The 22263-nt window shown below is 42.1% G+C and overlaps 1 protein-coding gene across 8 annotated transcripts in view; it reads right to left on the bottom strand.

The window, feature by feature from the left end:
* Nucleotides 1-1988: 1988 nt before the first annotated feature.
* The window catches only part of POMT2 (protein O-mannosyltransferase 2), a 28940-nt gene continuing 8665 nt past the window's right edge, over nt 1989-22263 (bottom strand). The window contains exons 7-21 of one of the 8 annotated variants that reach the window (XM_086749387.1): nt 22120-22226; nt 21071-21153; nt 19822-19931; nt 17731-17797; nt 16894-16966; nt 15343-15421; nt 14431-14582; nt 12637-12728; nt 11479-11555; nt 10269-10340; nt 10004-10063; nt 9693-9798; nt 8391-8531; nt 7670-7784; nt 1989-7095 (exon numbers count right to left, since the gene is read on the bottom strand). In XM_086749387.1, the coding sequence (XP_086605513.1) occupies nt 6990-7095; nt 7670-7784; nt 8391-8531; nt 9693-9798; nt 10004-10063; nt 10269-10340; nt 11479-11555; nt 12637-12728; nt 14431-14582; nt 15343-15421; nt 16894-16966; nt 17731-17797; nt 19822-19931; nt 21071-21153; nt 22120-22226 (1440 nt within the window). In that variant the 3' untranslated portion in view covers nt 1989-6989. Of the gene's footprint in view, nt 7096-7669; nt 7785-8390; nt 8532-9083; nt 9145-9212; nt 9407-9687; nt 9799-10003; nt 10064-10268; nt 10341-11478; nt 11556-12636; nt 12729-14430; nt 14583-15342; nt 15422-16893; nt 16967-17730; nt 17798-19821; nt 19932-21070; nt 21154-22119; nt 22227-22263 lie in introns of those variants that run through there. The other 7 variants (XM_086749388.1, XR_015258732.1, XR_015258733.1 and 4 more) reach the window with 7 other exon arrangements.

The raw sequence follows: 22263 nt of genomic DNA, 5'->3' as shown, positions 1-22263 counted from the left end.
GACGTTTTTCATTAACTTTGATATTCCTTATCATGTCTTCATTTTGTGAAGTAGCCTTTTTGCCTTCCCCCTCTGCATGACTATTTCATAGCAGCCCTCAGTGATGTGAGTTTTCACTTTCTGGATGCTTCTCTCTTGTATATGAATTCAATTAATAACTTGTTACTCAGCTTCTCATCTTTGGCTTCTTTTGCTCTTCCTCGCCGTGCTTTGCACTGGGATAGTTGGTGCTTGTGCTCTTGTTGACCTTTAAGTATTGCTCCTCAGTTTTGCTTCCAATAGGATTTTTGCCTGAAGTTATCAAATTGTTTAAATTCACTTTCTTCACCTGCACTGGCTTTATTTGGCTGTTCTCACACAGCTCAGAAATCTTAAAAAAAGATGTACCATCTCAACCGACTCCTCCCCACTTCTCAGCTGCTTTCCTTCTCCACCTTGTAACCAGTTATATTCCCTAAAGCATTCTAAGGGATCAGCACTTTGCCAGGGTGGGACTCAGCTGACCCAACACAGATGCCTTCATATGAGCAAGTAACTAAAACTCCTTCTCTGGTCAATGGAGAGAACTAGGTACTTCAGAATACTTCATCCTAATATACATGGTGAAAAAAAAAACATCAAATGAAGCCTGAAAACTACCTTGTGTCAGCTGCAAGGGTGCCAGCTGCAAGACAGCAGGATGACCAGCTTTGGATGAAAGATGCACAGGAGATTTGAGGGCTAGAGAAAGCAACCAAATAGAAACTTTCAATGCAAGTTATCAAAAAAGACAATTAAACAGCAGCTTGAAGACAGAGCACAAACTATATTAAAATGTTACGTTATTAAAAAGCCTCATTCCTGTTGAGGACGATGGCTGGAATTCAGAAGCCTAGAAACCTGGCAGGTTCAAAACAAATGTGAAATGGAATCAGTCCCCAGTGTTCACTGACATGAGATCACTCACCTGCAGAAAGAAGCCATTCTTCCTTTAGAGGGCAGTGAGAAGTTTTACTTCAGCTATTATCAGCATTTTCTGAACAATACTTCATGCCTTTTCCTCATGGCTGCCTCCCTATGCTCTAGCATAGCATCTGTGTCAGCAGTCCTTCCTTCCAGAACGATAGCCCTGACCAGACAATATCCAAAGACCAATTTGCACTTTCTGAAGCAATACAAGATGTCAATTGGCTTTTCAGTAACCATCTATTAGCCTATTGTATCCCCTTGCGCAGGCCACAGTCCAGTTTCTAGCTGTCCTGGCTTTACTTTAGCAGCCCCTGGAACACATCTAAATGGACTGGTCAGCTCTCCTCCAGCACCGACTCGGGTATCAATGGGTAGCCCCAAATAAGAAGGTGGTATTTTGTTTTTCCCCATCCAGTACCACCCCAAGGATGGGAACCCCTTGTTACACGCTGTACTCGAAAGTATACACTGCCCTGCCACTGCAGCCTGGCATAGAGCCAGGTCCTGATTTACAGCATTCCAGTTTTATTACAGACTCTTGCATTCAGTTCATAGCAAGGGCCTTATTTGTACAAAATTGTGCATCAGTCTGATGTTATGGACACCACAAACTCAACACAGGAATAACTTACAGAAGAATGCTGGGTTCCTGAATAAAGCGCTCGATCTGTCAAATGAAGTGTTCATAGACAACCTACCAGAAGCTTGATGAGTATACCCATATTATACATATTTACAATTTCACATGTCTTTAACATGGAGAAATAAACCCACTTCAACCAACAGTACTTTATTCCCATCCAGATGTACCAGTTTCACCTCCTGCTGTGTGTATCAGCACATCCCTTGGACTGCAGTAAAATCTGACCTCCTAGAATTGCAGTCCAGCAACACTGGTGTGCTAAAAGCTGATGTTGATCACCGTTGTCCTAGATCAAACTCTCCAGTGGGTCCATTTAAAGTTCATTTTTCTACTTCAAGTGTGCATGTGAGGGAGAGAAGAGGGGGAAAAAAACACCCCAAGGTCTAGCCACAAAGAGAATGCTTGAAAGAAGAGGTTTTTATTACAAAATTAAATTCAAAGTTCTACCTCATTTTCCATTATCTCCTGTACAAAATACATTTATAGCTCAAGGGAACATTCCCCCATCCACACTGTATGGTGCAGTAACAACACCTTAGTTAGGAGACATGTTCAAGGACAGATACACACACGCACACACACACGTAGCATTAGTGAGAAAGGTTCAGAATATAGGACAGAATTACAAAAGAACCAATCTCACTCCTGCTCCAAACTCTTACGCAGTCAGGGGCAAGTTCTCCAAGGATGGCTCTAAACAGCGCCTCTTCTAAAACACAAACTCACTTGGCAAAGTTTTAGGTTCAATTACAAATTCAGCAGGAGTGGTTTCTGTGCTAGTATGTTCCCTACCTCAGATGTTATTTGTGACAATCATAGCCCTTGACATTCAAGTAAAGAACATAAGGGAGTTTAAAAAGTAAAGCAACTCAGAACCAACTGTGCAACCAAGGTCTTCGTACTTTAAAGAAGACAGAGACAATTTTCAGTCCTGACTGCTTGTGGCCCACAGCCCCCTAAGAGAGCAACTGTGCTATGGAGGTGGTGTTCTTATCCTCAGCCTTCCTTTCCCAGCAGGAAACAGCCTTATGATGTTCTAACAGTCCACACATCTTTGCTTTCATGACACACACTTGCCAATGTATGGGGGTCACTTGCTTCCAAGGGGAAAAAAAAAAATTGTACCTATATTCCCAAGCTGGTGGAGGCACAGGGCACCACTAAAGAGATTTTCACACTGCCAGCAAGATCCTGAGAGGAGAAACAGTGTTACAATGGCACTTGTGTGCAGAGTGCCAACCCAGAGGGTAGGTCACGCAGGCACAGCCTCGGGAAAGGAAGCCGCCAAGCGTGGCAGTGGAGAATTTCAGGTAAATGCCTGTGCTTCTGTGTTGACAGCTGGTTCACTCTCAATTCCCTTGAAAACAATCCTCAGAGGGATACAGGAGGGAACTGCCAAATAACAGATTTGTTTACTTCTCCATAGCAAGGTTCTGGTTTTGCTCTCAGTGCATGTGACAGGTATTTGTCCACTCGGGATACTACAAGGTGTCCTGTCCTACCCCTTGTTCAGGCACCTGTAAGAAATGGATGTACAGACTAAAAACTGGAGCAGAAGCAACAACATGTCCTGTACTTTGGGCATACTTGAAGGACCGGAAGGACGGAGGGAGATATAAAAAAGTAGATCCTGTCAATGCCCTTTATGCATCAACAAGCCCTTCCAATCAATACGCAAAAAGAAAACTCTCTGCAGAGGAGAGAGAGTGGTGGTGGCTCTCCCACCCACAGGGCTGTGAACAATGCTGGTAAGCGGTGCACGACACAACAGTCCTCCACCTGGACCAAGGGCAACCTTGGCACAGGAATCTCTGTTCAAATCCTCCTCACAGTCACATCTGTGTCTCACAGCATGAGTAGTCCAGTTCCTGGAAAGAGGCTGGTCCCTGCTGCTGGAATAGGTGTGTACACATTGGTGTCCTGGAGCGACTGTTAAAAGAAACCTTTTTAAGATCGATGGATTGTCTAGGATGAAGCTAGATGAGCCTAGAGGTCTTCTATCTATCCTCCAAAGACCGAAGAGGTGAAAATAGAGTTTACACATAAAAAAGAAACTGAAGCAGGGAACGTGGCAGCCTGCAGATTTCTGTGATTGGAATCCACAGATACAGTTTGATGAAATACTTTGTCAGTGATAAAAGGAACCCTGTCAAGCAAAGTTCAAAGAGAGCAGCCACTCCAGAGAACAGCATCTTCTGGCCTCAGAAAGCACCGTTAGCTAATTTCCACATGACTGGGGAAGAGGACTAATAAGCAGTCCTCAAAACAAACCTGAACTCATTCCACAAGCAAAAATGGAAAAACTAAAGCAGCCCAAATTCCATTCAGAAAGCAAAGAGTGCCCTGTACCCACTGCCTCACATCTGCATCACTCAGACATTTTAAGTCAGAGTTAATAAGGGAATCCCAATTATCATATTTTATTTACCTTACAAAATACTGGTTACTATTATGTTCCAGCTATGAGCTGAGAGGTTTTGTTTTGAGAAGCAAATACTGAGGGTCAAATTCTAACTAAAATATTATTTTTCAGTATTTTTCTCCTGAAAGAAAATAGAGCAACAACAATTTACACTTACTTGAAAAGCCAACCCTCGGAGTCCAGAGGGTGTAGAGGAAATGCCTGCCCTCTAGACTTCAAATGTAGACCTTTTAATATTTTTAACTCCAGATTAAAAAAAAAAAAAAAAAAAAAAAAGAAAAAAAAAGATTCCGCTGCAGGTTGCTCCCTCTTGTGGAACAGCTAGATTTTTTTTCACTGTATGCCTCCATCCCCTTACCAGCACATAAGGACTAAGAAATAGATTAGTCTCAATGCCATTCAAGCACTCTCAGAGGATTTCTGAAATGGCAGCCCTGCAGAACAAGAAAAAAAAACAAACTACTTTTGTCTGTACTGAAACAGAAGCTGGGCTTGTGCACAGGAAGGTGGGATGGGAGCATGACATTTGTCACCTTCAGCTGTCCAATACTCAAACTCAGCCACCAATTCCCATCCTAAAGATTGTTAGCAGTAAAGGATAGAGGGACCCTGGCCAAGGAACACACTGGCTCATCCTCCTCAGGCAGCTCCGGCAAAGCTGACCCCTTCATAATAACTGAAGTAACCAAGGTTACCGAGTCGATCTTTGCTTTCCCACAGATTTAATTTGATGAAAAAAATAGTGTTAGAAACCATCATTCCTAAATACTCACAAGTTTCTTAGTTTTCTTTGTTGTTAGTGTTAAGGGCAAGCGTGTGAAAGTATGTGCTGGGAAACGTTCTACACTTCAAATGACAGCTTTTATCAGCTCTTCTGGCAAATTCTCCCCATGGCAGTGGGACTACCTGAGGGAAAGCTCATATGCAGGACAGCAAGGTGTTAAGCTGATAATATTGCCAAGAGCAGAAGATGCTGAATCACACTGCTATAAATGCAGCACTGCACTGTCTGCCTGCCATGTTGCCAACCGTTAACAATTTGCAGCAGCTGTCAGATCAAGCAGGATCTGAAGAAGTTTGCAGGCTTCTCCCTCATCCTTCTTGCCTGTATATCACCTTTGTGAGCCCCTGGCTCACGCAGGTGGGAGCTCTTCCTGCAACAGCAAGTGGAAAAGCATCATCAAACCCAGCAGCTAATTAGTGCAATGACTTCCCAGCATATATTACCAGTAGGTGATTAGCTCAAAACCTTTAGAATCAAAAGCACAGGTCCATACCATCTGAGTTAGTGTCTAGAGGAGGCAGCTTCTGGAGAGAGATGTGACACTCCAAACCAGAGCCTTACAATAGCAAGCAGCTGCCTTACTGAACAATGCCATGGACCTCCATTAAAGAGGAATGAAAGCAAGTCTGACTGTAGTCTCAGTCCCCCACACAGAACAACTATGCTAACACAGCCCTTCTGTATTGTAGGAAATGTATTTGAATTCAAGGTTTAGTAAGAGAAATGAATGCACAATTCATGTTTAAAGATGGACACACTCACCTGCTGCTCTCCCTGTACCTGTAATTTTGATGCAAGGCTAAGAAGCAGAGCAAGAACTCTGAAATGAAAGGCTTGAGTTTCCTGAAACATACACAAAGGAGTTTTGCGAATATTACTTCTTGAGTCATTCCTGTTGGATGCTACAAGGTAGCAACCTTGAACTGCGACAATAAATTGAAATTGGGTGAAGAGCAGGAGATGGAATAAAAGGAACGTTTACAAAAACAGACCTAACACAGCAGAAAGGCACCTGATAAATAGTATTCTGCTTTCTTGGAAGGGATGGATTCAGCATCCAATGGTTCGTGACACTTAGCAGACAAAGAATTTTTGCCTGGCCTCACATTTTCCTCAATACAATAATTAGAAGGTCAGCCACCTATGAGAGGGAACTTCCTGGAATACAGTACACAGATACGGTGGCACTGACAGCCAGTTTTGCAGAAGCCACATTCATTATGGTGAAGCCTTCCACCTAAAAGCACAGGCACAGGAATAGCTGGGATCAAAACATAAATGCCAGCTGTCTATAAAATTCCCAAGCTATAATTTCAGTTTCTAGTACACCCCCAAAAAGCCACTCTTCACAGTGTACTGGGGCAGAAAATAAACTGCGTGCTATTTCCACTGTAATTTCCTTAGCAGTTTCAGACAGAACTGCAAAGAAGCCATAAAGTGCTGAGCTGGAACAGTCTGACTCTGAGCGCAAGCCTGCTAGGTAATTGTTATAAATGATTAAAGGTGACCAGCAAGCAAGGCAGTATACGGGGATAAACAATCTCCATCTCTGTCTGCAGAGGGCCTGGGAGACAGGCAAGGCACAGCGGCTCAGGAGGTTTCAAGCAGACCCCTTTCAGTCAAATTCTAAAAATTCAAAGTCAGAACAAAAAAAACGCAGACAGCCAGGGCAGAGTAGAAAGGAGGTTCCCAGATGCTTACACGAAGCTTTCAAAAATCTCGCCATAAGAAAGGCTGTTAATCATGATAAAAGTTCTAATGTTTCAGACACTGTCTGGATCTCAAACTGCAGTGATGCTTAGATCACCAGAAGGAAGACACAAACACACACACACACGTGAACATGCAACTACATACAGCCTCCAACTTGTACTAATCTGACTGCTGGTCTGCCACTGCTGTTTGACTGATACATATTGCTCAAAAGAATTTATATTTAAGCAGCCAGTTGTCCAGGAATATAATCTAAGGATTCAGGACATGAGCCTTTTTAAGAGGACCTTCTCACGGTCATCCTCTGCATCTCCAATGCAGGCAGTGCAAACAAATGCCAAAGCAACAAGGCTACTATACCCGGAGTTCTCCAGAGAGGGCATTTTACAGTCACAAGTCTCCAAAGTATCCAGAATCAGCCTGACGTGCAGCAGATCTCATGGTTCTCATCTGCTGTTCCCAGGCTCCCGTTGCTGGCTCTAGAACTCCCAGGAGTCCATCCACCGGAGCCCTGCCATAGGGCTGCTAGGGTCGGAGGCCATGGGTCCTATCATCCCGTACGACAGAGGATGGAAGAGGTAGAAGCTGTGGAAAAAAAAAAACAAACGCTTTTCAGGGACTGCACAGTCTTCTGTCTTAAGAACAAGGTAGCAGATTAGTCCATACAGATGTCCTATGGGACCTTTGGTTTTGGGCAACTCTAAGCTCCACTGGGGACCTTCTAATCTCTGCTGAACACAATATATACACAGTTTTATCACAGGTGGTATTTTCTCTCAGAAAGCAAGAAAAGCCAGCTGAGAAAACCTACAGCAATGAAGAATCTGCCTGTATTTGAGGGACGTGGCACTATTTGACATGGGAACTATAATCAGAAACCACTGAGCTGTGGGTTTGCAGGAGAATACAGTGTTCACACAGAGCGCTGCGATAAAAGAAAGATTCTCTGCAATGGAAACATGTTTTATAATGCATTACTGGGACACAGATGCTTAATCTAATCAAACTAGAAGGTTCAGGACTGTGCTTGATGATGTCTGACAAGCTCAGCAGAAAAGAGAGGCAGAGACAAAGGCTAAGGATAATTAAGAGGCACTAAGGCTTCCACTGAGACAGTGACTGTCATACGTTCAGGAAAAGTTCAGCTTTCAGCGCTCACCTGTACATGATGAGCAGAACCAGTGCCAGGAATCCTCCGCCATATACTTTTCTAGCTGTAGTGCTGGGTGAAAAGAACCCAGCACAGAACTTCAGTAGTGTGTCCCAGGTGATTCCTAGGAGAAGGAAGAGGTAGAAGTCAGGAGCAATGCAGAGGCCAAAGAACAGAGCTTCTACATTCAGCCACAGACTGGGCTGACAAAGCTCTGTTAACACCAGAAAACGTTGTCAACTTTTAATTCATTTACCTTGGTAACCTTCAGAACTATAGGGATTGTTTTGTATCAGCAGAAGGTTCTTTTTTCCTACCTTTCCATTTGAATAAATGCAAAACAGACCTGGGCCCCAACATGCTAAGTTGGGACAAAAAACACAGGAAAGACTACCAAGATTGAATTATAAACAGACATGACAGAAAAGTGGGGACAGCAAACAAAGGGAAGTAACTCATAAAAGCATATGTAAGAACAGTGACACTGCAGAGAATAGGAATCAGTCTCTAAATTTAAATGCCCTAAGCACTAGACATGACTGCCTCTTTAGAGTGGTAACAAAAAAAGACAACTTGACACTGCAAGCTGCTTTGTGAAAAACATTTTGAATTAGTCAATGTTTTCAAGCACTTTGCACAAGCAAGCAGAAAACCTATTAAAAAGATATACTGTTTAGGCTGAAAACATTCAATTGAACAGAATTGTCTTCTCCCAGATTCTAATATTTACCTGTCAACATGCTGGAAAAAAGCATGGCAGGAAAGTAATGGTGAAAGTAGAGAACTCGGCCCATCATAAAAAAAGGGAAGTAATGAAGGAGCCAACCCAGCATGATCTGCCCACCACCACGCAGCACAACTCTGGACAGTTCTGGAACAAAAATAAACAGACTTCAGCAGAAAAAAAACCCTCAAGTACAGTTCCTATTTGCAAGCTTTCTCACAGTAAGTAAACTCAACAGGAATGATCTTTGCAGGAAGTCGTGTACTGGTCTGAAATGGCTCCAAGCCGTTCCAACATCCTAGCTGCATTCTTTGTAAACACACACAAACTTTTCAGGAGAACAATTATCAGAAAAGATATACAAAGGTAAGTCTCAAGGGACAGGCAGGAGGTTGACCATGCTCCATGTTAAGACCAAACTTGCAGTTTCTCAGGATGTACATCAGACTAATTACGTCATTCCAGTTTCTGATGTTTTTTGTTCTCTCGATGAGACATCGAGATGATCGCTTTGCCAGCCTTTCTTGGAAAGAAGTGTTGCCTAGTCTGGGAAAGGGACTGGGCGCTCTGGTGTCTGCATGCAGCTTAGCCAATAACTTACTTTCACTTCCCACTGTGGAATTAACTTCCCACAAAGAAATCTACAAAATCAAGCAACCATTGATGTGAACTGGAATGGTCAAAGTATGACTTACTAGGGTTTGTGAAAAGCTCTACAACCTTGGCGCTGGACATAGTAAAGGATCCAAGCCCTTGTCTCCTGCAAGAAAACAAGGCAGCAAAAGCCTACTGAGACTCGTATCTGTGGATCACCTTAAGATGCCAGCTTATACCCAGTCCAGGTCTGTACTCTCCAGCAAAGGAGTGGTAAGACTTTTCAGGAGCCACTGACCACATCTCCTGCCTGTGAGTAACTTCTAGAGCTCTGCTCTTTTGCAAAGCGTCTTAAGGTCCATGCTGACTTCAGGATTTCCAATCAAGTCTTACAGGCTTGGGAAATTTGTCAACTCATCAGGAATGGTCTGCTGTGCAAAAAGTGAGATTTAGTCATCAGGGTGATTATTTCTAGTATGGAACCCATTGTTAACAGTCATTGTTCAGTGCTATGCTTTCAGCACTATATAGTTTAGTGTTTTGTACATACAGCTGCCTTGAGTGTATATTGTTCAACCCTCCAGGGTTTTAATACAATATAAAAAAAATACTTTTTAAACACAGGAGTCCCAAGATGAGTTTTCCTGTATCAGAAAACCAGGATGTTATAACAGGGATTCTATAGTGCAGGAGGGATAGGAAGACTGACCTCACCTTTGAGTTCAGGTGTCAGCTGAACACCTCTTTTCAGGGTCACTGCAGTGGAAACAGCTATCAGAAGATATAACCCAATAGTGACCAGATTTAGCCACCAAATCACCTACACAGGAAATAAACATTTGGGACTTTAGACTGGACACAGGAATGAGCACATGAGAGGAAATGAAAAGCTACATGCAAGCATAAGAGTACAAGAGAGAAAGTCCAAAAGGAGGAGGAAGAAGAGAATCATTGTCAGTGGCAGAAGCAAGAGTAAGCTAAAATTTGCTAAAGACTTTGGCTTGGGATCTTCCACTCCAACTTACCGGGTTTCCCAGCAAATAAACCCGATAATCAGTCTCATTGACACCAGAAAAACGCAGGCCCTGGGGAAACAGACCAGAAGGGAGTGAAATGGGTTTGCATCAATCCAATTTGTATTTTGCACAGTGTCAAAAGGTGAGACAAATTCTCACCCATGCAGCAAAATAAAGCTGACAACATCTTCAATGCAATTAAGAGGTGCTATGCTTCAAGAAGCACAGCAAACAGCACATGAAAACAGAAAGGAAGGTGGATTGATCAATATACCTGGTAGTTGATGGGCCAGTGCCAAGGTTTGGATGTAACTTCATTGTCCTTTGGTTTGAGGCCACTGTTTCCCTACAGGTAAGTCAAGATAAAATTTAAATGAGCAGGCAGTTATTCTGCAAAGCCTGCCCAGGAATGTCTGGGTACACAAACATACATGAATACTCTTCCTGAGTAAAGGCTGTTTTCTGACTACCTAAACACGTCATCTTCCAGAGATGGCCACAATGAGGACAAAGAATATTTTAATATTACTGTGCAAGTGAAAATGCTCTTCGGGTACCATTAGAGGCAGTATTCTCTCATTTCTCTTCTCCAGCTTTTCTGTCACTGAGGATATATGTTGCATAAGCAAGATCTTTGTTCAGGTTTCCCTCCACTCTGAAATAAAAGCCTCAGAAAGATTATTTCCATGGAAACTCATGAAGGTGCTTCCTTACCTGAGACAGCATTATCACTGGTTGCCATGGAAATACTTAGCATTAATAATAGCTTGCCTGACTACCTTCTTTCTTTTAAGAATCTGAGAAGAGCTTTACAAACAGTAGCAAAGAAAACCTTAGACTCCTTTCTCAAAATCGTAACTTCTCATTCTTCAGACAAAGGATTGTGGAGCTGGAAGCAGAAGGACTGTGGCCAAAAACACAAAGAACAACCATGGGGAAAGACTGCAGGAGTAATCCACCTTGAAAATATTAAATCCAGCTCTTTTTTTTTTATATTCTGGGACAAATAGGAAAGAGGAAAGCAGAAAACACAGCACCTCAATGAACTTATTAAAAAGTAGCTTTCTATTTTCAGTCCAAACTTTTATTGTTTTATTGTTTAGCTAATTTTCCCGACTCTGGCCACAGTAATATCCTCCTGCCTTAAATATTAATTACACTTTAAAATGTTCCAGTAGGATAGGGAAAATTTCCAACTCTCCTTTACAGAAACAAATTTCAGCAGTAGAGAGATTACATAATTAGGCTGTAGCTAGATCACACCAACAGCAGAGCCAGGCATCAAGCCCAAGGCTTCCAAACTTCTGGAAGATTTAGCTGCAAGACCACCCCTTTTTCTAAGTATAAATTCAAGTAGGTTGCTAAGGCATGTAAATTCTTCCCTAGCTTGCAGCCATCACCCGGATATCTCAGAAAATATAATTTATTTTTGATGCAACAGAAAGGAGGAAGAAAATTATAATCTAGAATTAATGATATCCTACCCGAATCATCACCATGTGGGATTCTAGCAGAATTTCTGCAAAAGAGGGCTTCAAAACATCCAGGCTGATGTTGGGCACTTTAGAAAAAGAGAAAAATAGATTAGAAGTCTGTATGGTTTACTTTTATTTGCCTCTTTCATAATAAACTCAACTCTTCTCCTGTGACAAATCTACTTCTAGCACCTCTTTTAATCCCCTACGCAATTCATTCATATTCTAAACACAGAGGCTTGCAGTCAAAAGTATCCCCCAGTGAATTTCACAACTAATGTACTCCTACACTTCCTACTTTACTTCCAGGAGCAAGAGAAATAGATAAAAGTCCATGAAATAGACAGACTTGTATTTCTAGCTGAAACTAGAGACATATTGTTCATAGGCTGCTGTTTATCTGTAAATGAGCCACGAGTGTGGGAATGTAAAATGCATTACAACAGAAAAGGAAATTCTATCAAGTCAATAGCCCAGGATTCCTCTCCTTTGGTTTGCATACAGTCAGTCTGAAAGGATGAAGAACACTAGGGTTTTTAATAACTCAGAACTCAGACCAAGTAATCTGCAATTCATGGGATGAAAATTGTATCAAGTATTTCAGGCCAAACGAGGCTGTGACACACATCTAACTCCTGGAGAAGGCTGCAAGGCCCATCTGTTATTACTGGCAAACTTAGTTCTCTGTCACACTTGCATTCATTTCTTGATGGTATGGCAAAGTCATTATTTAGCATTCCCCTGGTAAGAGAAGGAAAAACAGTACACCAGAACAGGGTGGATCCTAGCTTTAAAAAAAAAAAAAAAAAAAAAAAAATCATTAAAGTATATACAACCTACTCACATTGATGACAATAATTCCCAATCAAACCAATTATTTAACCAATAACCAACCGACAATACAACTTCACACTTTTGTAACCCATGAAGATCTCAAAATCCTTAAACTTGAAACATTATCAATAGTTTATAGTACAAACAGTGAAGTAGAAAAAGGGTAGGTATCTCTGAACAATTGGCCCAAGTTCAGCAAGTTCACACTTGAGTTGGGAAAGAACACACAAATTCCAAACACTGAATGCCAGTTCTTGCCATCTGATAGCTCATCCCTTCCTTTAACAGCAAGCCAAGATGCTCTCTCAAAGAAAAAGGAAATAAATTACTTACACTTAGGGTTAATGTGATCTTCAAAGTTCCAGAGGGAATTAGGAGTCTCCTTCAGATATGGTGTGCAGGTGACTTCCACTTGTTCCCAGCCCCTGAGGAACAGCAGCACAGTTAGCCACCACCTCACAAAAGACCACTCAATATTTCCACTTCATGTCTGATTTTCTCCTCCTTTAGCTTTATACTTCCCCGTAACATCAATCATACCACTCAACCCCAGCAGCTGCCTTCTTACACACTCACATGCTCTAAGCACCATGTAGAAACCAAAACAGATTGCAAGGCAGCCAACATTTCTAACTTCAGGCATCTAAACAAAAAACCCTATGTCTATACATAAGCAGGGGGATTTTTTGAAGATGATGCACATTGACAACTAGAAACTACTTAAAGTCCACCCTGACAGTGTCTCCAAAAGAAAATCACCAGCGTTAATTTAAGTCAATCCATGCCTACAGCAACTGCATTACAGAAACAAAAGAATGACTTTAGAGGATCCCACCAACTGTTCTTTTAGTCTATCACCCTATTTCTAGCAGGTCACATCAAACACTTTGGGAGAAAGTGCATCAAACCCTGCAGTAATGTTACAGATTAATAAGGAATTTTCTATCAATCACCACTTAGCAGACTTAATTACACTAATTAATTAATTCCATTAATTAAATCTTCCCTTGATTTTCTGAAGGACAATATTACTCTCCTTTAAATTCTTAAAAAAAAAATAAATAAAAATCCAATATACTCAAAGCATCCTTATTTGCAGTCAACAGGTACTTTTCACCTCAGCTCTTCATGTCATCAATACTTTATGGCAATAACTTCCATTCAACATGGCAAGTTTGTGTTGGAGGTGGGGGAAATATATACACCCTTTCTTGAATGCTGTTGACAGAGGCAGCAGTCTTTTTTTTTTTTTTTTTTTTTTTTTAAATCAATCACAGGATTTACCCAGTTTTACTGGTAAAGTCTAAATGGCACTTGCATTCCTGACCAGGCAGTTACCAGAGGTGTCTGCCTGCGCTCACTGTGACTCAGCATCCAGAGGATTCCTCAGAAGCCCTTTTTACCACAACACAGCGAAGGGAAACGTACGCTAGCAGTCACAGAAGCTGCTCTGGAAACAGAAGCAACATGAAACGCACAGCCTGCTGCTTCAGGATCCATGTCAGCATCCCACACAGTACAGCTTTGCAGATACAGCAGCTTGCTTGGCATTAGTTTGGATGTCTCTGCGTACACCTCATTTTAATGATGAGGATATATAATCCAGGACATATTAGATCACGATCCCTGCTAATAGCAGCTTGTTACCACTGCCCTTGCTTCAGACCCTGCATGCAAAAATAGCAGAAGGTCTGCCAACCACAGAATAAATTAACATTAATAAAAAGAAATTGGGAGGATTATGGTATGGAACAGCATGAACTGCCCAGTTTCTAGCAATTTTTGTGAATCCCAAGGATAAAATGGGCCTTGAAGAACATGTCTGTCATCCCCTCCTGGCCTTACCAGATGACGACATCTACGCTCATGCCACTCTTGGATCTCTTAGTAAGGGATATTAATTTTCTGATCTCTATAGCTTCACTGTAACAGACTGCATAACCCTAACCCAGATCTTCCCCTCTGGTTATATTTTTAGTACCTGCTAGTTACATTTTTATTCTTTTAAAAATAAAGAAATGGAGGAAGTGCGAGTATCGCTTAGTACAAGTTTTAAAGTACTACTGAGGAAAGGAACTTGTCAGCTCAAAGCCTTGCAGGGGTGGAGGGGGATTACAAGCTATGTACCATTTCGGCAGAGTCTTTCCAGAAGAGCCCAGGATACACCCTGTGGCCACGTGTGTCAGCCGGACCTGACTCCGTAGGACTTTGATGAGCTTCCCAGCTTTTCTGCCCACCACTTCAATCCGCCAGAAATCATTGGAGTCTCCTGTTCCGTTCTAGCATGCAAACATACCACAGGAGAAAAAAAAAACCAAAACAAAACCTAACACAACAAAAGCAACACACCAAAAAATCCCCACAGCAACTAGAAGAGACATACAGGACTGAAGCACTGCAAATAGGAACTTCTGAAACTCTAATGGAGGCAAAGCTCAAGAAAAGAGCCCGGGCTACCTTCGCTCAGACTTCACAGAAGAGATTCCACATCAGGAAAAGATTATTTCAGACATGACCAACTACTCAAGTACATATTTTATCTTGTCAACTTTACTTTTTTTTTTTGCTTCCAATTCATACTTGACTGTGGCTCAGAGTTACATTTTAAATGGGGGTAATTTGGCTGCTTCACAAAAGGGGTTTAGGCAACAGCCCCTTGCATTTGGAAATTCAGCCCTCAAAGCAGATTTCATTTTCGCAATTCAAAATTCTGTCATCATTCTGTCAAAAAAGGCACTTGTCTATGTGACAAGGCCAAATACATAAAATAATACTTGTCAGAGCAACTTCAAGTTTGCTCAGTTTGGCATTTCTGAAGTTGAATGCTGCCAAAGCTAGACTGGCAGTAAAAGCTTAAGTTATTTTCTTGTCTGTGTTCATATCAAACAGACCTTAAATACGAGATAACCTGTTTCATACTAAATCTGGTTTTTCTCCACTATGGTAGATGCACATCTACTACCTTGGCTAACAGACTAAAAAAGCCAGAACAAATCCCCAAAAAAAAGGAGATTTTGTTTTATCTTGCCATTCACTTACTATTCCATAGCCAGTGACCTGAAAATGCTTCCTTGTCAGGGGAGCCTCATGCTGGTGACTGTGAAGATTTCTAGAAGTTCTGAAATGAAATTAAAAGTCAAACCTGGTTTCGTTTTTATGTCTCAGTCAATTTGTGATAAGAACTTTGGTTTCAGGCATTTGGAGAGCTGCCAGCCCTTTGACCACTGAATTCCAGCCGAGGACAGGGCAGGACACAGCCTCAACCGTGATGGGGGCCACAGAGTGAAACTGCCGCTTCCCACCACGCGACTCTGAGCTTATGCCACACTGGGCAGTGCTGGAAAAAGAGGACAGCATGAATAAATCCAACCCTGAAGCTACAATCCACCACCTCCAAGTGAAAAAGACATTGTTGGTTTTTGGTTTGTTTGTTTGTTTTTTTCCAAATGAATAGTAAAGGTGGAGCTAACAGTTCCGCTCTTGCAAGAAGCAAAGCAAGATCCTGAGCTCTCCTGATTATCAGCCTTACTTTTGAGGGGAAAGACTGCACCATTTAGCCAGGCACAAATTTACTGAAGGTGGGGGGGAAATCAGTGGCATGGTGCAGACAAACAGCGTCCTGCCCCGGCAGGGACTCCTAATTGGGGCAACCAGCAGAACCTGGACATGTCCTGGCCAGCCCTTACTAAACCACTCCACACTCCTGCCCACACACCCCCGCAAACCTGCTGGACCTTTCCCACAGCACCACAGCTTCACCTCCTGCTCCACACACCTCATCAAGGCCCAACCAGCATTGCCTGATCAAGACTTTATCACCTTTATTATCATGCATTTGGTCATAAAACCCAAAACTTGATGCTTTTTTTTTTTTTTTAATCTTAAAATCATTCTGGAAACCTAAGCAATGATTCATGAACACACAATATTGAATGCAATGTGACATGATTTCTAGGCTCACTAGTTTAGAGCATCTGTTAAGAAATCAAAGCTGCATCAGCACAGAGGGTTGTGGCACAGTGACATTAGACTACATGAAGATTAAATATCAAGTCACCACAGTTCCCTTGCTTCCTCTCAGGTACTCCCTACAGAGAAGGAAGGCACCAGCCGACACTTTCATTAAAAGTGTTTCATTATTGTGATCTCAGTGCTGTGGAGAACTTCAGCAGGTGGATACTCCCTGTGCACACAGGAACAGGACACTGACAAAAACCCCCATGGTATTTGCCTATAAAGCTCAGAGAGTGGGGACAAGCAAAAGAATTTGGGTTTTGAAATTGCTTCCTTGCAGAAGAGTTACCTTTAATATTGCACCTCACACAGCTGAACAATTCCCTCTGCTGCTGAGGTAGGTATTTCTAATGAAGTTGCGTGGTTCTGTTTAAAAGTTTCCCATTTAACAGACACCTTTCAAAACATAAACCATAGAAGAAAAGCTTCACAAACTCCACGCTGGAAATGCAGATATACAAACACTTCTGTCACACAGCCCACTTGTGCTGGCCTTATGCAGTTGCCAACAGGACAAATCTCCCATCAATTGTATTCAATCACACAATCTCTCTGAATCCCAGAAATCATCCTTACTCTTTATGTTCCAGACGAACAATATCTCCGTGCCTCACAAACTCCACAGGGGTCAAGGGGTCTGACAGATCTGCTGAAGGAAGGCAAACTAATCATATCAATGCACTGACAAACATATCGGGGTCTTAGAAAGTTTCTTGGGAATGCTCATGCCTCAAGCAGACAATACAAGGCAAACTAATTTGTGTTGACTCTAAGCCTGGTGTAAACTACAGCTCTAGTTTAAAGACCAGCCCTGAGGGCTGCTCCAAAGAGCACAGCCCCAGGCAGCATATACTGCCCTTAAATAAAGAGGATGCCTGGTCAGGCTAAGTGAACACCAATAGCATATATATATATATATATATATATAAAAAATATAATGAACTATAAAATGACAACACTGATTCTTATATCTAGGTTATTTCCATTTTTTGTTGTTTAGACAGTTTTTGTTAATTTTTATATACACATGCTGCAGGTGAAGAAAGAAAACTCTGCCAGATGAAACACGCCTCAGCAACACTATATGATATTCTAAAACAACATATGTATGTACAAACCATAGATTTTCACATTCAGTACTCTTATCTTGTCCCACGCAAACATCCATGCAAATTAGGTGAACACAATGTATCAAGATGTACCAGGACCCAACTTCTCCAGCACCCACAGCCACGATAACGGATTCCACAAAATGCTGAGTTTAGATTATTTTCCTCTTTTATTTGCAGCCCTTGTTCTTCCTCCTCCCCGCCTCATATCCATGAAAGATACTTTGCCCTGGAGAGAACTCAGAATACTTAAGGGAAAAACTGAAGCAGGAGTTATAAAAGGCACTTTACTGGTATTTGTTACCTGCATCCGAATCATGTTTCTTTATAATCCACAGGTTATTCAAATCTTTATGTAAGTAGGCAGTGACCTGAAAGCACAGGATAAGTTATTTTACCAAACAAGACAAAAACTGATGATAGCAGACAGATATTTGCCAGCAAATCAAAGTCCCAAATGAATGCACCAATAACAGAAACCCTGGGATGACTTATGCTAGTGCTAGCCACACCTTAACTCAGGTCACACCTTTTATTCAGTGTATACCACATCCACTCAGGAGCACTACACACGCATCACGAGTAACAGCCTCCAATTATACCTCTTGACCTCCTCTCACCCTGCTTCAAAGGCTCCTTCTACAACAACAGAGTATCCAAACCGGAACTTCATGAATAATCACTGACCAGTACCAGAACCAGGAGGTGGAAACAGCACCGGCTTTACAGACAGGCATTACTGGTAGACATTTATGACAACAGGCTGCCTGTGACAACCTAATACTTCTGCCAAAAGATCCAGGCAAGGTAAGAAGGATTCGGGGATCAGCTGTTAAAGCTGCACATGCTACCCAGCTAATCCTTCCCAGCCTGCTCAGACTCAGACAGAGTAACTGCTCCTACTGTTACCACGTGCAGGGGAGACCATCTGGCCCCACGGTACTGCTCCCGAGGGCAACCTTCCTGAGCAGCATGAGGAACTGTGCTCACTTCCCTCTTCCAGCAGCAGCAAGCCCTGCTCTGTGGGACACTAGACCAGTCCCAGACCTGTGCCTCCCACTCAGTGGCCCACTGCGTAGGTGAGAGGCAGAACATACAGGAGTATGGGTCAGGAAATACAGTCTTAGGTCAGGAAAAAGGCAGAGCTGGAGGTGAAACCTCATACCTTGAGGTTGTAACATCAGGAAAGGAGGGAAAGAAGGAGGCAGATCATTGCCTCCATTTTTTCCTCTCCAAATCTCCTCCTAGTTCTAAATTCCCTTCCCATCTCCACAGTCCCCAAACTGTCCCAGCCCCCTACTCTTGTCCTACCTGCAGCGCAGGGAGCACAGAGGGGGAATCTCCACCCTTTCCCACTTACCCTCAAGGAAACTCCCATCAGCATCCTCTCCAAATCTCCTTTCCCTGCTTTTAGTGTCATAAAGTATGCTCTGCACTTGAATTTTGCCTATCCTTGAGCCAGTTTTGGTATGACATCTCCATCTATGGTAATAAACATCTATGTCACATGAGAGTATTAGAATTTTTGGTTGCAAATAACAGCAGGAAAAGAAGATTGAGAGAAAGTTTTCATTTCTGAAAACTTGTTTCTCACCACAGAGACCGAAGGGAGTTAAAAAACAAACACTTGTTTTTCTCTGGCAATTTTTTTTCAAGGAGCTCAGAACAATTTTCAGACACTAACATGCAAACTGCAATATACATCTTGGGAAAGCTACCGAAGCTGCACAGATTTATGAAGCGTGATGATGATGAACAAAAATAAGAAATTAACTTAACTTTTGTACCACTTAATTAGTGATAGATGATTTCTGATTTTTACTTTGATTTATTGCTTAATCATTTATCAGAAGCCCTTAGAGAGTTTAGGTAGTTTACAAATGTACAGATACCTCTTTTAATGAGTAAAGCCTTACAAATTCTTTGGCGACAGATGAGGAAAGCAAGGCACAAAAGGAGAGTAATTCATGTAAGGTCATAGAGGCCAGTGGCAGGAGTGAAAACAACACACAGCAGCCCTATTCTGTTGCTTTTAAAACACTGCAATGAAACCTATAAGATAAAGTAATGCATTTATTTTAAACAGGTTTTATAGCCTTCCTTGAGGTAACAGCAGCACTTTCACCATGAAAGATCATTTTTAAGTCCTCTTGGCCTCCACCTATGGAGACTGGTCTTGCTGCTACAATGAAGCTTTGTTACTGCAGTCACCTCTCAGTGGCAATGTGGTAGGCTCTCTTTGAGCATCCTTTTTACTCAGACTTCCAAGCCAAGTGCACAGCTGTGGCACTGAGAGGGTAACAGATGCTGGGTAAATACACCGCTCCTAATGCTAAGTGCAAGAGGAGCGAGTCGATGGTTGCAGTCAGCGGCAGTACTACCGCAGCACACTAACCTGCTGCTGGCGAGCCCCAACGCCTTCTGGGTAGAGGTGCCAGTGGGAGTGAAGGTATCCCCCTGCCATCCGAAGGTTCTTCATTGTGACCACAGACCCGTACGCCAAGTCTACATGGGAAGGAAGGAGGAAAAAAGGCGTAAGGCAGCTCTCCTATAAATATCTCCCCCAGATAGTCTGCAGTGCTCCGATTAGGCATGCATTCTCCCACTTTGTTTTGATGAAAGCTCATTTCCTGTTTGACGCGTTACTCCACGCAGCTCACTGCAAGCTTATCTTCCATCCCCAACCACGATTCAGTACAACTGTTACATAACATTTGGCTGAAACACTTAAAATTCTCCCACCTAGTTTTAACATAAACAGAAGTGCTAGTTCTTTTGTATGTCATTTCAATAATGAGAGGTTTGAGATAGCTTTCCATGAGAGTATACGGTCAAATTAAAACATGATCAAGTTTGAAAAGCACGTGACTATTTTGAAGCACTCATCGCCCAAGCCCTACAGCAATACAAGAGGGAAGGGAGGCAAGCTCAGCTATCAGAGCTGATACCCTGGGTTCAGACACCTTCTTTCACAGCCACCCAACACAAGCAGGAGAGCCCAGTCTTGGAGAACAGACCTGATGCTCTTCCAGTAGCAGCTCTGGAGCAGGGAAGAGCCAGAGAAAAGCTGAAGTAATCGGAAAGCTAAACCGTACAAAAGGCTCAGTAGTCCCTAGCCAACCTGAGGATTATGGAATGACCACAGAGCCATCTTTCCCCTAAATTCATATGCATGCTTGAACACAACAGAGCTGAACTAGGGGCGCGCTGTGTCACAAAGGAGTTGAATAGTTTTCATTAACACGCATTTTGGAAACAAATCCCACATCTGAACACCTACAAACCTACGGTGAACAGAAAAAAACAGAACAGAAAAAAAAAATTCTCTTTTTGTTGTTTGAAGCAACATAAAGACCAAAAAAATATAAAGATGCATGCACAGAAAACTGTCAAATTGCTCAAAATGGCACCTTTCTCTCTAGAAGGAATATGATGAAACAGCTAGTGACCTTGCACTAAACATGGTGTTATTACCAGCATTTTTCTTTTCTGTCATTACATAAAACTGTACAGAAGAACGGCATGGATCTGACCATGATGGCATAATCTGCACTGTACTGCACTGACTCACAGATGACGCTGTTTTTATTTAAACCTCCACGTACATTGACAACACAAAGCAGTTTATTCCTTTAGACACTCACGCTCTGGAACGGAGACATTATGAAGATTGTTCCCAATCAGCTGGGACTGAAATGCTGAACTGAAGAAACCATCCCCAGGACCACTACAAAAGAGAACAAAGAATGTGACAATTCAAAGTCTGGCAAAACAGGCATACAAAGCTCTATCATGCATTACCAAATTGTTTTCATAGAAGGAAAAAGATAAAACCAGACACGGCATCAGGAGACAACTGCAGTTCCCTTAGATGCACACACCTCTAATGTAGTGAATCATAGCAGACAGAGTCTTGCAGGAAATTGTCCAGAGCTGCAAGGACTTGAGGTCACAAAAATGTACACACTGACATTGCATAAAGCACCATCAACTGTCTTTGGTGGTGTTTTTATGACAAATAAACTGACCTACAATCAGGTTAGATATAACAAAGCCTGTCTCTGTGGCTCCTTATGTCTCATTTCTGCTAAGAGGGTAGTCGTAAGACCAGTTGACTTAAACTGGAAAATAACAGATTTAATTTTATATTCTTTTTATGGTGAACTGCTTATTCATCTCAGTTGTTAATTCTGGCATATGGAAAAACATTACTTGGCCATTTTACTAGCTGTTCCGCCCTTTCCATATAAAAAATCATCCCTTGGTTGCAGGTATTCAGACAAGAGTCCTCCCTTTTGGCACACTCAGACTTTTTTTTTAATCATAGCCAAAGCATTTTTCAAGAATGCTATGCCTTTTTTTTTTTTTTTTAAATTACAAAAACTAAAACAAAAAGAATGGAATTGAGACATTTTCAGGTCCAGGAAAGAGAGGAGGGAAAAAAGGAGACAGAGAGTTTGGTTAGGATGCTTGCTTGGCATTTCAGAAAATCTTAAGCTCAAACTCAGTTTCACTGCCAGCTTGGCCAGAGCCTCTCTCTAAAAACAATGCAAGAGTCTGGGAAGGGAATTAAACAAAGACACAGCTGGTGCCTGTGCTTCTGACACTGAAAATGGAAAAATCTGTAATCAATAGCCTTTAATTCAAAGCAAAGACAAGTGACTCCTCCTCTGGAAAAAACATTGTGAAATACCTTTTATTTAATACTGTAAAATGAACAGCAAACATGGCCGTGTAGAGGGCAAGCGGGAGCAGGATGAGGCAGAGTACCCGAGCCAGTAAATGTTTCCCAAATACGACCTGTAACAAACACAATCTGGATCAAACAGTGCAGCTG

This window comes from Chlamydotis macqueenii, chromosome 5 (genome assembly GCF_036417535.1).
Source record: "Chlamydotis macqueenii isolate bChlMac1 chromosome 5, bChlMac1.mat, whole genome shotgun sequence".
In the NCBI taxonomy this organism is placed as follows: domain Eukaryota; kingdom Metazoa; phylum Chordata; class Aves; order Otidiformes; family Otididae; genus Chlamydotis; species Chlamydotis macqueenii.
The sequence above is the reverse complement of the archived record's forward strand: the minus strand, read 5'-3'. Positions and strand labels throughout refer to the sequence as shown.